Source organism: Nothoprocta perdicaria, unplaced genomic scaffold, assembly GCF_003342845.1.
Source record: "Nothoprocta perdicaria isolate Ctin4 unplaced genomic scaffold, notPer1 scaffold_33, whole genome shotgun sequence".
Taxonomy (NCBI): Eukaryota; Metazoa; Chordata; class Aves; order Tinamiformes; family Tinamidae; genus Nothoprocta; species Nothoprocta perdicaria.
In genome coordinates, this window is record NW_020455566.1 from 4405588 (window position 1) to 4420566 (window position 14979).

Consider the following 14979-nt stretch of genomic DNA (forward strand, 5'->3'; position numbering starts at 1 on the left):
CAAGTAAAATTTGGAGGGTGAGGGAAATGCAGGACAGGAAAAGGAGGATGAAGAGTGTGCTACTCTGTACACTGCACTGTTGTAGCGCAACAGTATGACCTACAAACTCTTTAGCAAGAGGACTGGAAAAAAGTTCATGTCACCTCCAAAACACAACTCTGCTGAGCAGGTGCTTCTGAAGCAGCAGGGCATCATTTCGGTGCTCAGCAACACTGCCCAGCCACGTGAGAAGCCCCAAACTCTGCCCTCTTCCACCTGTCTGCTCCCTCTGAACCACCACCATCCCYGTGAGCAAACACTCAGGCACTGAAATCCAGAGTCACTGGAGCTCAGGGTAGTGCTCRGAGCCCGCAGCAAAGCCAAAAGAGCAGCAGGAGGAAAGAAGCCCCCACTGACAAGACCACAGGGATCCAGTATTTCTCCTAGCGCTCATGCAAACKATGCTAAACCCAGCGTGGAGATCACCACTACCTTCATATCCACAGCACATTCATCATTGCAGTTGATAAAAAAGACCACAGATTGACAAATAGATCATAATTATGGACACAAACAAAGGTGTAGCAGAAGTAGGCTTTATGAAAGTATTTCAATTTAGTGGCAAATTTCTGCATCAACATGGGCAGGGAGGCAACTAAACGCTCTGCAGCAGCAATTTCAGTTACCAAACTATTTCTTGGATAGACATTTATTACAGGTAGTTTTGTCTGCTCCTATTTTTCAAAGAGTTTAAGGCACAAAAGCCTGAAAAGGGCTTATAACATGTACATAAGTGCTATTATTTTTGCTGTCACTTTTAATGCAACATAATATTAGCTTAAATATATTGCTTGTCCATCCAGCTTATACAATATCCAGTAGAAAACGCCTTTCAGATTCGCAACAATTTGTTGCACAATATATTGATTAGATTGCTCTGACCCGTTTTTTTTTTTTTTTTTTTTTTTTTTTTTCAAAATATTTTTTTTTAATTGCCCTATTTTTTTTTTTTTTTTTTTTTTTTTTTGCTGCAAAATCTTCATTTTCACCATATTCACTCTGACAAAACAGTGGAAGACACTGTGAAATCTTAGTATCTTAATGAGACCATCAAGAACTTCCCACAACGAAAAAGATAAGATACACAGAATCATATTTAAACGAGGTTGCTGGTAAAAGTGTTTTAAACTGCTTAACCGCTGGGGAAATACTTCCTCATACACGGATGAGGAGGCAAGCCAGCCTGCGCCAGACACCACCACGTAGAAGGCATTGGTCTTCCATAGCTTTGTAACACCTTTCTGTCTCCAAAGTGCTTTTCCAGTAGATTGCTTAAAAACGCCAAGCTATAAACTTGGTAGCTCAAGATCACAGCTTAGATTAAGTAAACATAAGCTTTTATCTATGTGATTCCCATGCTCAAGTTACAGCAACCTCACCCRGTCACTAGAAAGCCTTTGAGACGTTCTAGTGGTATCTGACATGGACTTTAAAAAAAAAAAACATTTACGAGAGTTGGATCAAATGACTGAAGACAGTTAAATGGACAGGAAAACAGAGAGATGGGCAGCAACCAAAATGCTTTAACTTTACTCAAAAGACCAACTTTTTTATTGTACGTTGGAGTAGAGTCTTTCCCCTGTGCCATCTTGTTGAAAGTTTATAAATTACAATTCCCAAGGAGTGTTAAGAGTTCATTTCAAGACAAAAGGAATAAAACTGTCGCAGTTCTAACTTCCACCATGAATCAAAGTTACCATGATGCTCCTATGATACTCATTGCGTACAGGAGACGCCCCAGTCCTCCTGCGCTTCGAGGAACCGAGCTGGGTGGCAAAAGGGCCACCCCAAACTGCTGCAGGGTCCAGGCGCAGCGGAGCAGCCCCGAGTGCGTTGGCGGGTTTGTCACACACACAGGGCCTCAGCAACGAGGCTATAACACGGCCGGAATCTCTGAGGAGACAGTGTCCAAAGGCTGCCAGTGACAGTCCATCAAGGCATCGTAGAGCTCTTCACTCTGTTCCATAAACTGCTTATTTGCTTCGTGGACATCCAACTGAGGCGTCGGATCTAGAGGGAAGACGCCAGACAAATGGGTCGCGTGTCAAACGAGCTTGGGAAAAACCCAATCCCCTAAAATGTGTTAAGTTTTAGTAAGACAAAAGCAGGCAAGGGGATGAGGAGGGGGTGCCACAAAGCATTCCCATCACTTGCCCAGTCGCAGACCTGACTAGATTAGGAAATCTTGATGCAATGGGGTCAGCAATAACTAGCTCCAGGTGTGTCCCTCCTTTCAGCGACAGTTTGCCCCCCAGCAGGGTGAGCAGAGAGAGCACATTTGCCCCTTGCAGCCCCGGGCAGCCCCTCACGCTGCCAGAGAAGTGTGCTGGCACCAAGACACCGGCCTGCAAGGCAAGGAGAGGGTGCCTTCTGCAAAGAACTTGGGGCCTTGAGAGCAATACCCAAAGTGCAAAATGCTGCTGCCACCACAGCACAGCTCACACTTTGCAGAATCAACTCCTTTTATTCACCAAACCAGTTGTAGGTTTTAAAGCTTCCCTAACAACACCCATGATCTGAAGATCAGGTTATCAGATCAGCACAATCACAGAATTCTTGTTTCTTTGTCACAGAAAAAAAGAAAAAAAGGAAAAAAGAAAAAGGTGTATAGTTGGAATGCTCCACAAGATTGAAATCTGTATTTTCAGAGCTAAGGAGATATGGATACAAGTCCACAAATCCTCTAATGCTAGTGAAGCCAGTYAGCTTCAGACTTAGCAAGGCTCAGACCAGCCACAGCAAGTGCACACTTGGGATGCAATTGTGTGATACTGACCTGCATTTCTTTTCAGGCCTCAAATTTATTCCAAAATAAACATACATTATACATTGAATTTAAGGGTCAATTTGAGAACAGTTSTAATCAGTGCAAAGGAATTGACAACTGCAGTAAAGAGTTCGAGAAACATACCTTCCAACGCATCCTCCCCAACTTCTTCATATGTCTGCAAAGACAAAAAATAACCCCTTAGGACTACAGATACTTATCTTTCCTAAGAACATCACCTGCTGATTACTACTGTCATACACTGCCTTCTGTATCTTGTGATTACAACAGCAGCCTTCACACGCAAGCCCGGAGAGCCACTCCCAGCAGACTCCAAGGGGGAGATCCCACACTCAGCTTCCAGCAGAGGCAGATTTTGCAATTCCTGCAGGGCAGTAGATAGTGACTGATCTGTTCTGCCCTACCCTACAGATCAAGCTTAGGGAGCCTTCCTGGAAGGCAGTTTTATTGCTGGCCATCCAGCTACCTGCACCAAGAGGATCCCTCTACCACAACTGTGTCCAGGGGCCTCTCCCCGACCCAGTCCTTGCAACACCCCACGCACAAGGCAACAAAACAGGCCAAGGGCTGCCAAACAGTTTTGCTTCCTCAGCAAGTGGCTATATTAAGACCTCAAAACTTGAAAATAAGATATCACAGATTATGCCCAGTACCTTTCATAGCCCATTTTGTGTTTCTGTGCAAATAAGCCTAAAGTGGRACCACTCGGTGCTGTCCTACCTGCATTGTGCTCTGCGTGTATCCATACTGGGGATAACTGTAGCTGTAACTGCCCGTGTTGTGGTCATAGCCCCACTGGGCATAGTAATTGTGATACTGTTGATAATACTGGTTATAATTATAGTTGTACATCTGATTGTACTCCACTGGTTTCACACGATTACTTAAAAAAATAAAACAGGAGTAAATTACACATAATGCAGAACACTTATGAAAAAAAGCAGTGAAATGAAATAGCTTAAGGTTCTATATGGCACATAAACAAGGCTAATTCCAACATGCAAATTTCAGTCTTCAAAACAACTCACTATTTATTGCTGCTGTTCTTAACATTTCCATAATTTGCAGAAAGAAAGAGGTGCTTTAATTTAAAACCCTTTCCCTGTATTCACTATCCTCTTGATTAATAAAACTTCTTCACTCTTAGGAGCAATTTAGGATCATTTCCTGACTTTGGTGAGGAAAGAGTTTGGGAGGATGAGCCCCAATTAAGAAACTCTTGAACTAGTGATATGGATTCTAGGACCTTTTTTTCCTTCTGATAATTACGATGAAGAAAGTATTCTGCAGCCTCCTGAGACAAGGTGCTGAGTTTCGCTCTGCGTGAAGAGCTAAGGACTTGCAGCCGTGTAAAACAATGGGGGTTTTACTAATAATGGAAAAATCTCCTCCCTTTTGCCATTACTACACAGCAGCCTGTGCAACAAGTTGTCATCCCCATTCTCACTGAACTGGGTAACCTTCAGTGCACACAATTTACAAAGCTCCTGAGGCCAAAAGGACTAGAGTAATAATAATAAAAAAAAATTATCTTGTCTGTAAGTTAGGAAAATTTTCATTCATTGACATAATGGGTGCCATTTGGGTGGCAGCACACGCAAAGGATTAGGAATCCCACCTGATTATCAAGATTTGAGATGAGGTGATAAGTATTGCTTGAAAATGAAAATATTCCATACACAAGACTATACCTAATGGTGAAATCAAAGAGTCTTCCACGACAATACATCCCCTCTTCCTGCTTTTCTCTCCTTTAATCTCCCCCCCTCCCCAGCTTCTGAGGTCACTGAAAATCTAAATATTATTAAATAGGGAGTAATTTCTATTATTCGTATTACCCTAGTGCTACGAGCCCCAAGTCAGACCAGGATCTCATTGTATCAGGTTCTGAACAAACACAGAAAAAAAAGTTAATCCCTGCCCCAAAAGATTTATATTTAGTAGACATTGTTATAGAATTAGCAAGGTAATTGAAGTTGCTATCCAAAAGTCAACAAGCAGATTTAGACAATTCCAATTTAATGCAAAAGCACATATACTTCAAAAATAATCTTATTTAAATACAGTGTGTGTACAGGTCTGTGCATTTACCATTGTGCATAATTAAAACAATGTAAAATGGTCTCGATATAACATCATCATTTTTTTTTGATTCCTCCACATTCTGATTCTGTGGCTATTTCATTATATTTGTGCGTGTTCCTTCACTTTGTGAAGGAAACATCCGGGATATGCATCCAAACCACAAAATGATACTTAGAAATATGTGTGATTTAAACACCTGGCTGCTCTTATACTCACGCTTTTGGTATAGCCACACTCAAGCGTACGGGTTTGGAGCCCAACCCCACAGCTCCTTGACACTCTGTCAGTGCTCTTTTCTGTTCCAGTTCATCCGTGAATTTCACGAACCCATAACCTCTGCAGAGACCCAGAATAATTTTATCAAACAAACACAAGCCGTGCCATCTTTTTTATTCCCAAATATTTACAGTGAAATTTAAATTGGTTTTGAAAATACCCTACCACAAATGAAACATTTTCACCGGGCACGCCCAAGCTTTTCCTGGAATTTAAATGACTCCTTGTTGGAGTGACATTATTTCATTTGAATTAGGTACATCTAAATGTCAGTTCTACTTCTCAAGGGCTTCAGAAATGTGAAGCAGAGCTTGCACCAGTGTGTTCTGGGGAACTCTTAGGTGTGCTGGCAAAAGACATGTTGAAACCTGTGAACAGACAGTTACCAAAGCCTCAAATCTATATGGGGAGGATAATCTCAATAGCTGCAAGTCAGCAGAGTATTGAAAAGACACAGGCCATCATTTAAACCTAAAACTGCCCCTGTGAAGAGAAACACTGCTTTTCTGCAGCTCAACTGAGAAAAACTTCYCAAACAAATCCTTTTCTCAACAGGGAAATATTCCAGTAGGCTTTCTGTCATACCTAACAAGAGCACAGCTCTCCCAGCAGGGAACCTGAAAACGAGTTCTTAATGTCAAGTTGCTAAAACTTGCTGTGACAGCACTACCTGGACAGCGGCAGCAGACTGCCAGCAACCCCTCCACAATTTAGCAATCCTTCACAGCAGTGCAGCAGTGGTGGATGTTATCTAGACAGAAAATGCTGCTTCCCCCCATCCCCAAAGGTCCTTTGCGTGGGATTTTGCTGCTGTAGTGACTCAGAGGCAACGCAAGAGCATCCAAGAGGGCAGTGCCAGGATCCCGGCATGGGATGGGCTGCCTCACGCAGCACAAGATCAAAGGCTGACGTGTGGGAGGGAAAAAGGAATCCACAGAGCAAAGGAATACGGGAGGGAAAGGGCTTGTCTACGCGGGGAAGTGAGGCAGCCGTGAGCAAGGGTGTACATTTACAGCATATTATCTATTCTGTGGGAACTCTTAAGCACAGAGACACTATTTGGGAAATGGAATCACCCAGAGGAGGTCCACACCGGCAATGAACAGAGCAGCTGCTGCCCTGTGAAATGTAACGTTGCACAGCAAGCTATTCAAGTCTGTATTTATATATGTCTATAGATTACACATTCCACATATATACAAGCCCAAATCAAAATTCAGMTTTGTTTATATGCAAACTATATATAAACTGGAGCAACTAAGCAAGAACCAAGCTCAACACGGGTGGATGCTGTTATCACAGTTTAACTTGCCTCTGCAAAAGCACAGTGACAAATTAATTCAGTGCTAGCCCACTTTTAAATCAGCTTTAGGCTTCTGCACACGGAATTATAGTAGCTTCTGGACGTACTACAGCATCAGACCCCAAACTCCTTTCCAGCCTAGGCAGCAGGAGCTGCATGGAGCCCTTCTGGAGCTTCCACCTGAGCCACCTTGTTGTTCCAGGCAGCGCTTTCCTAGACACGTCCACGAGCCCCAGGCTCCTCTCTCTCAGCACAGACACCTGCAGTTGCTTCTGCTCTGAGTAACTGCACAAATCACAAAAAAATCTCTGCAACACATCTTGGCCCTGACAGAGAAGACATTTGTGCCCCTGAGAGCAAAAGGTTTTATGTCCCTGCCCCTCTCTGCTTTCTGAGCCACCACATTCCTTTCTCCCTGGTTGTGCATTTAAGCAACTGCCCCCAAAACTCAAGTGATGGGGACACTTCATCGCCCTGCATCGCCCATCACCGATTCTGCAGGCTGTGCCTCAAGCAAGTCTGTGAGAACAGGCACTGCTGGGTTTAAGCCTGAGCAGACAGGGCAATGGGGAGGACGAGACTCATGCGAGAAAGAGGGGAGATTGCAGCTGCATTTTAAGTCTTAGCACAACGTAGAATACCATGTTTCATCAAAATATCAAAAATATGTTTTGTTTTGAAAACAAGGATGCTGACCAACTTGTCCTTCTCCTGAGAAAAGGCGATTTCATTTCCTGTTACGGCACTGAGAACATCTTTGGCCATCAAGGCAACCAGCTTTTAGTATCTGTTTTTGGTGAACTATTTCCAGTGGATGAAGATGACGGCTAGTAAGCACTTGACAGTGAATCACAGCGCTGTTTGCATTATCCTGTTTGAAACCAAAACTAATAAAACTTTGACAAGGGTAATATACTAAAGATTGTACAAGCCCAGCACTATCTGGAAGTGCAGAGATCCAACATTTCTAAATTACTTAGACACTTTCCATGATTCTCATGAGTCCTGTAACATATTGCCAGCCCATGAAGATCATCAATCTGTCAGAGAAGCAACAGAATGTTACAGCAAAGATTGAAACCTCAAAATACCGTGTATCTAAGATGACTGGTTAGTGGCCATGGGTTTCACAAAACAGTAAGCTGATCAAAATACTTTTCCCCTGCTGCATTACATCCTCCTTTGAAAAGGATAAAATCTCATACTTTTAACAGATGCTGTATTTGCCCACTGCTGCAGGTGGAATGAAAGAAAGGAAGGCATAAAAGATGACTTACTTGGATACTCCTGCCTGGTCCAAAACAACTTTTCCACCTCTACATGATGGATAAACTTTAACAAAAAATTCATATAACATGCCATCATCCACATCAGGAGTCAGGTCTCCCACAAAAAGTGAATATTCTGGACTAAAGAAATCAAAAGAAAACTTCTTAAGCATAATCACAGAGAAAGTGTGCTGAGTGACAGCTAACATTTMCCCCACATGTTTGAGCTCAGACAGCAGTGATATTAAAGCATCATTTAATGGACACTTTAAAGTACCTCCAATTAAATTGCTTAGTTGACTGAAATGAAGGTCATTGCTTTTTCTATTGCTTTTTCTATTAGTTCAAGCAATCTGTTTGATACGGCTTTTTATTTAAAGACAATTTTTTTTTAGTTCTTACAGAACACTGAACATGTTCATGTGTGTTTTGAACATGGCACTATATCTGGATTTCAAATGCTGCAAGAAAGCATAAACATCTCTAATTAAATTAGCTGAATTAATTTAAAAATATATATTTCTCTCAGGCAAAGTTTAGTAGCACCATATTTAGAAATAAATGTGAAACTTGAATACTTTGACAGCATCTGCATAGGTGGAATGCTCTGAATTTACGAAGAATCAAAGTCTGCTGTCTGGTATCTCATTTATAGATTTATTATGTGCAATACAGTTTTCTTAGAAGATAATATAAGAATCAGATACTCTGATTCTAAAAATTTTGAGTATCTTAAAACACACTCCGGTCTCAAATTTGCTGTGCGATACAAAAACATAAAACTGACAGAAGATCTAAATTCTTCTCCCAGCTCCACTACAGATTCATGGGGAAATTGGAAAGGTTCCGTGATCAATCACAGGGCACAGCTAATTGAAAGAATGAGTTAACAGAAAATAAAAACAAAAATCCTTCACTTTCCTCCATTTTTGGCCTGTCTTGCCTTGACTCTAATCTAAAAGACAGGTTTTTTTTTTTTATTTTTTTTTAAGTTTCATAAAAGAATCACTTAAAATAGAAGAGTAATTGTTGAGATATGACTAACCCTGCTCTAATAAATTACAGGACTGTGTTGCTTCCAGCCTCGCACGTAGCCGCCTGAGCATCTCCTCGTGTTATTACTACTTTAACTGTGTAAGCGTTTCTGGGCGGGCGTTATGAAAGGTATTCACACCACCCAGGCACTTTATTTAGCCGCTTTGTCTCCTTATGCACCTTTTACTGTCAACAGAAAAAGGGCATTTCCCAAGGGCGGTTCAGAGCACCTCTCTCTCTCCTGACTGCTGTGGTGCTCCAGCCAGGAAAGGTAGGTTTGGTGGAACCACCGCGTCTGTCTTTAGGTGCTAGTATCAGGACTAGATGCATCTCCATATACGTAGAGAGCACTAAAAAGATCTACAGCAACAGAAGCAGCTACAACGTCTTTCACAACAATTAACCATAATCTGCTTTCTTAAGTACGGGATTATTTGGCACTGCTACACAAAATGGTACATACTTCAGTTGTGTGCATGTCACAAAAGCTCCAGCTTTTGCCAGCTGTAGATCTCATCAAGCCACGATGCACTTGTGGGTTTGCACCTTTTGAATACTCTTTGCAAGGCAGTTGATAAACAGACATTAAACAGGCAAAACTATTCAATATTAAGTGTTTACCTGTTATCAGGCTGTTTTCCATACGTTGCATAATTCAATTTAAATCGCTTTGCCTGAAACAAGGCAAAAATGAATCCATATATTCAAACAGTCTCATGTGAATCCAAGCAGTTAGGAAAAAATATAATAAGTTTATTTTACACAAATCTCTTAATATTGACAGAAGTCCAATGCTGCCAGGCCAGGCAGTAAAGAAAACAAGGACATTTTTATTGGTTGTATCTTCAGTAGAGCTACAACAGTGAGAAGTAGCTCAGAACCTGCACCAAAAGGTTTGGACTCTACTTCAACAGTCTATAAAGCTAGCGAGACAGGTCAATCTCAAAAAGCATCAAAGTTTTACACTTTCAAGAACTGAGGTTCTAATCATTAATATTAAATGACTTCTCCTAATTTTAAGGTCTTAACACGAATGATAGAACACATTCTTGCACACTTGTGACTTACAAGAGTAGTGAATACTTTGTGCTGGTTGATGCACTCATCTGGTCAGATCCTCAGAAATGGTTTGTGTCTCTCAATGGGACTTTCAACATAATTATGATCTCAAGCCCAAATCAGTATTCCCAAAAGTGACTTTCCTGTCACTTGACACTGGTGGCCTCCCTAAACTTTGCACCTCTTTTTTTTTTACAAGCTCCCCAAGGCCTAGACTTGTGCTACTGGCACTAGCTCCTATCTAAGTCTGCTTAGGACCCAATCAGCAATTCATCTTCCGCATCAAAGTCCCAAAGTGCTCAATCCCACAGGTATTCCTACGTGATGTCTAACACACACTGCCCCAGTAGGCTCATTGCCAAACGCTGTTTTCTTCTAAAACATGACAGAAAAAAAAAAAAAAGAAAAGGGTTACGCCCTTTTACATGAATACTGTCTTCAGCACTCATTCAGTGGAAAACCCAAACTGGATTCCCTCYGCAGTCTGAAGTTCTCCAAACCCCCACTCTTCTCTCTCCCTGGACTGTCCAAAGCAAACCTTTCTCTGTGCTACGTAGTGACAAAGCATCGAAGAATTCAAGAGAAATTAGGCCAGTGAAAGCAAGAGCACAGCGAGTCCATAACCTAGAGATGAGGACACTTCCTTCCTACAGTGCATGAGAAGATTTTCCTCCCTCAGTGACAGCATAAATAATTCTTAGGGAACAGAGTGAAGCCTTAACAGAGCAAAGCCTCTCTTCTTTGGAGATTTTCCAAACCCACCTGGATGCCACCCTGTGCCACGTGCACTAAGTGTCCCAGCTGGAGCGGGGGGGTTGGACTAGATTATCCCTAGGGGTCCCTTCCAACCTCAACCATTCTGGGATTCTGTGACATAGTCTAGACTATAACCACGCTCCCTGCATGCCTGCACATAGTGCTTTGCAACCATTTACAAGCTCAGCTGCCTAACACAAGTTTCTGGATTCTGCTTTGAAGCACGCGCATCTCATTGGATCTGTTTTTTTCACTGCAATATTTTGGATTTAAAAACAGTGAGAGAACAGCATTTCTACTCATGTGAGTGATGGGACACTCCTGCTGTAAAAGAGAGACAGTAACATCACCGCAACTCTGTTCTTCCTCTTGCTGATTCAGTATTCAAAAATAAACAAAGAGTGAGCCATATCCAGTTTTCTGCAAACAAGAGAAAAGTATCTAAATGTAAGGGATGACCTGGACAATTGCCTACTGAATGCACTAGTTCATGCTGGCTCCATGTATTACGTAAAATAGCCCTTTACACAATTCAGAATTAAACTGTGGGTGAAGGCAGCTATTCCTCAAAACTAACTTCAATGAATATAGTGTCCCTGCTGCTCTTGCTCTTGTGTGGCTACAGAAGGCACCTAGGGAGGGCAGTTTCCCTTAACTATGGTCTCTGACTTGCAATCTCATGACATATTAAACTGAAAGGCGAAGCAAAGTCCTCCATGCCTCTTATCTGCCCCTTTGGATGGAGGATGCCACCTTGTTGGGAAAGCTGACTGCACAGCTCCTGGAACAACATCTGAACCCCTCAGGTTCCAGCTCAGGGTATTAAGCACCCTGAAAGCAGAAGTCTTTTTACCTTAACATAATCCACTATAATTGAGGTCATTCTGGAACTGCTTTGTGAGCCATTCAGTCATACCATCCACTGGAGCCAACTTTTGTGGGTACAATGCACACCTGTGCCAGCTGTCCCATTTTAATCTGCTACATATTCAAATCAACACCCTAAAATTAGCCTCTATGACTATCCCTCCTTTTTATCCTTCTGTTATTCCCAGGTGTTTTCAGGTATCTAAGAGCATCTCTTATGTACTGCAGTTGCACAATGGGCTGCTTCCACTCTGAGTGGCCTTGAATAACTTGTTTGCTCAGGACCAAGAATAATCCAAAGTTTAAAAGTCACACTTCTCTTGCAAATCAAAGCCACTCAAAGACCAGTAGGAACTTACTTCAGGTTCATCTTGTATTTATATTCTAACATACGCTCTATAATCAATTAATACGGCACTAGCAATGAAGTAAGATGGACKGCAATGGGTATATTCAAACTATTTTTCCTTGTTTTCGTCTCATTTCTCATAAGTCCAATTTTGGTAAGAGTAGAAAGGCTCAGAAATGCTTTACATCTCTATCATGGATTTCATCTGTACATCTTTCACATTGAAATTAATACTTTTTTAACAATTAACAATATTCTGAGGAAGATCATTAACAGTTTTGTGCTCGTTAATTTTTCCTCTAAGGAAAACAAGAATTTCAGTTTGCTAACTAGTCAACTTGGTTTTAATCATTACACAAAATACGGTTTCCACTTTATCTACCCCTTCCCAACTTTGTTTCTTTACCAGGGGATCTGATTTACTCACCGGTGTTGCACCAGGAAGTGGTTTTCCATTGATTTTGTGTAAACATTTTTCTGCAGTAGCTAGATCTGCAAATTCTACAAAGCAATAGCCTGCTGGAATTCTGAACATAGAGACAAAGGAGGAGAGAGAAAGATTTCAGATTTAAAACACATTTGAGAACAACTATTACATGTTTAGATTAAACATTAGGAGGTTTTCTACTGTAGCAACATTTAGACAAATTCTTTTTCAAAATACAAACATCAGCTTCCAAAAAGAAGCTAGCAAAGTAATCTTTGTGATAAACCCTACTTACCAAAAAGTTACGTCAACGTCAGAACATAAAAAATACTTTTGCTCACAAATATATTACCTCTTCATTTCACTAAACATAAATTTTCCCACCCAAATTTAAAAAGCTGGAAGTTGCAACTTGCAAGAAAGGAAAGTATTTTAAGCTGCATATAGTCACTCACTTTATTCGCAATGAATTCAAAAGACATGGCTCTTGTTAAGTTAGGCATTCCACCTCGGCCAACATCGCGTAGCTGCACAATGCAACAATTAACACAGACTCGTCCCTGGAGCCCTCTCTCCAGGACGTGCCATTCCCAGGTGGATCGTATGCCATACGCATGCCATTCGGAAGCACTGCAGGATGAGGGGCAAACCTTGGAGATGGAGAGGTTGAAGAGCCAGCAACTGTCCTTCCCATTGCTATCATCAATATACCTATATTGTTGGCAGCAATGATGAAAAGCTCAAAAAGAAAATCATTCTAATACACACAGGAGTAACAAAGTTGCCCTGTGACGGGCAAAAACTACAACCCAAATGCAAGGATACACTCATTAAAATGAGCTCGTAACAAACATAAACAGTTACCCTGTCAACCTGTTTCGAATGATTTTTACACTCAGTACAAGCTCTCCCATGGTAGCAAAGGCTCTTGAAACAAAGTTTTCATCCATATAGGGCTCCAGCTACAAAAGCAAAAAAAACAAAAGTTAGACTTGKGCAACTACAAAAAGGAGAATATATGTGTCAATGTCACCCTAAGCAGTTAAAACATTATTGAGAAGGATTTTACCCTTACACTTCAAAAAGAAGACTCATTTAAGAGGGTCGATGCCACTCAAAACCAGCAGGCATGCATGAACCAGGCTCAACAGTCTGCAAAGTGGAACCCAAGAGACAGCATGAATGTCAGAGAACAGGGAGCTTTCACAGAAGGACAAAAGCCACTGAGAGACAAACAGCAACGAACTGAGCGCCACTACACGGAGCGGGGGTCAAGGAGATGGCGGGCTCCTTCTCGTCCGCCAGCGGGGCCTGGGGCCGGCACGGTGGGCGCCAGGGTGCCGCGGGCGGGCGGCGAAGCCTCCGCGCGGCCGCACGGGGCTCGGGCCACGGCGGCCTCGCGCAGCCTGGGCGCTCTACGGGGCCGCGCGTGCAGGGGGCACTTGTAACCACAACCCACAGTCCGTCAGCGCCTCGCACCGCACGTGTGCTTGAGTGCGTTGTGTTGCATGGGGAGAGGGGGACACCGCACGTGGAGGAGCGTACAGGAGGTGCAGGGCAGTGCGCTGCGCAAGAGGAGGGACTGGCAGCAGTGACCGTATGGTTCCCGTGGCTGGAAAGTAGGAATAAAGCCCTGCAAGTTGGGTCAAAGAGACAATGAAGTTACTGAGGGAAAAGGGAGGTAATAAAAAGCAGAGTGGCACTAACTGAAATAAAGTTTTGCGGCAATGCATGAAGTGCTGGGCAGTGTCGTGTCTACGTGGCCAGCAACGCAAGGCTGGAGTGGCCCTCTTTGCAAGTGAGAAAAGGGATGAACAAGGGGTATGGAACAGGTGAGGAGGTGTGCGGGGAACAGAAATAGCTCCACGTATGTATATACACATGTGTGACAGGCAGCAGGTAGGAGAGAGGCCCTGGGACAAGCGGCAGCCCCAAGTGTGTAAGAGTGTGTGGAGAAGCAGCATGTGATCGTGGGTGACCGTTTTTCGCAGGTACGTGCAAAAGGTGCCAGGTGGAAGTGTGAGTGCAAGCCAGAAGCGCTGCCCTGTTCTGCGGTGTTCAAGCAGCAGCGGGTGGCCCTGCTCTGCGCACACGGCTCGGGCGCAGGGCGGCCGCCGCGGCAGCGGGTGACGGGCGGCCACGGGGGCAGACAGCCGGGGCGAGCGCGGGCAGCGCAGAGCGCAGGGGCGCTCCGGGGAGCACCCGGGCGGCAGCGAGACACCCACGGGAGCAAAGGGGCCTCCGTGAGCGGGCGCAGGCGGGAGCCGGGGCTGTGGGGCGCGCTGGTGCCTCCGTGGGGGCGCACCCATGGGTGCGAGGCGCCCAGGGCGGGATGCTCTGGCACAGGGACCTACGCGCCTCGGGACAAGCCCGGGGGTGCAAGTGCGTCCAGCTGCGAGCCCCAGGGCGCAAATACCCGCGGTGTGAGCGCAGCACGAGCACGCGCACCCCGCGGGGATGGGCACCGAGCACCGCGGGGCGCCCCTGCCGCGAGCCGCGCGGGCACCGGGCACGGCGGCAGCGACGTGCGGAGCCGCGAGCCCCTCTCGGCGCCCGCCCCGCGGCGCCGGGGCGAGGGAAGGTGTCGCTACGTGTGCGCGAGGGTGTCAGGCGGCGGGCGAGGGTGTCAGCCAACGCGTGAGGGTGTCTGTGAGGGTGTCAGGCGGTGCGGGCGGGTGTCCGTCAGTCAGTCCGTCAGTCCGTCAGGGAGAGCCCCTCGCGCGCCGC

General features: G+C 44.2%; 1 protein-coding gene across 1 annotated transcript; it reads right to left on the reverse strand.

Moving 5' to 3' along the window:
* Window positions 1-1323: 1323 nt before the first annotated feature.
* On the reverse strand, window positions 1324-13451 carry TRNAU1AP (tRNA selenocysteine 1 associated protein 1). The gene is made up of 9 exons (XM_026043447.1): window positions 13328-13451; window positions 13117-13214; window positions 12253-12352; window positions 9416-9468; window positions 7769-7900; window positions 5129-5248; window positions 3548-3710; window positions 2951-2984; window positions 1324-2049 (listed from the first exon to the last, which is right to left on the reverse strand). Exons 2-9 carry the CDS (start codon window positions 13200-13202, stop codon window positions 1913-1915), a joined length of 825 nt encoding a protein of 274 aa, XP_025899232.1. The 5' UTR covers window positions 13203-13214; window positions 13328-13451; the 3' UTR covers window positions 1324-1912.
* Window positions 13452-14979: the final 1528 nt, after the last annotated feature.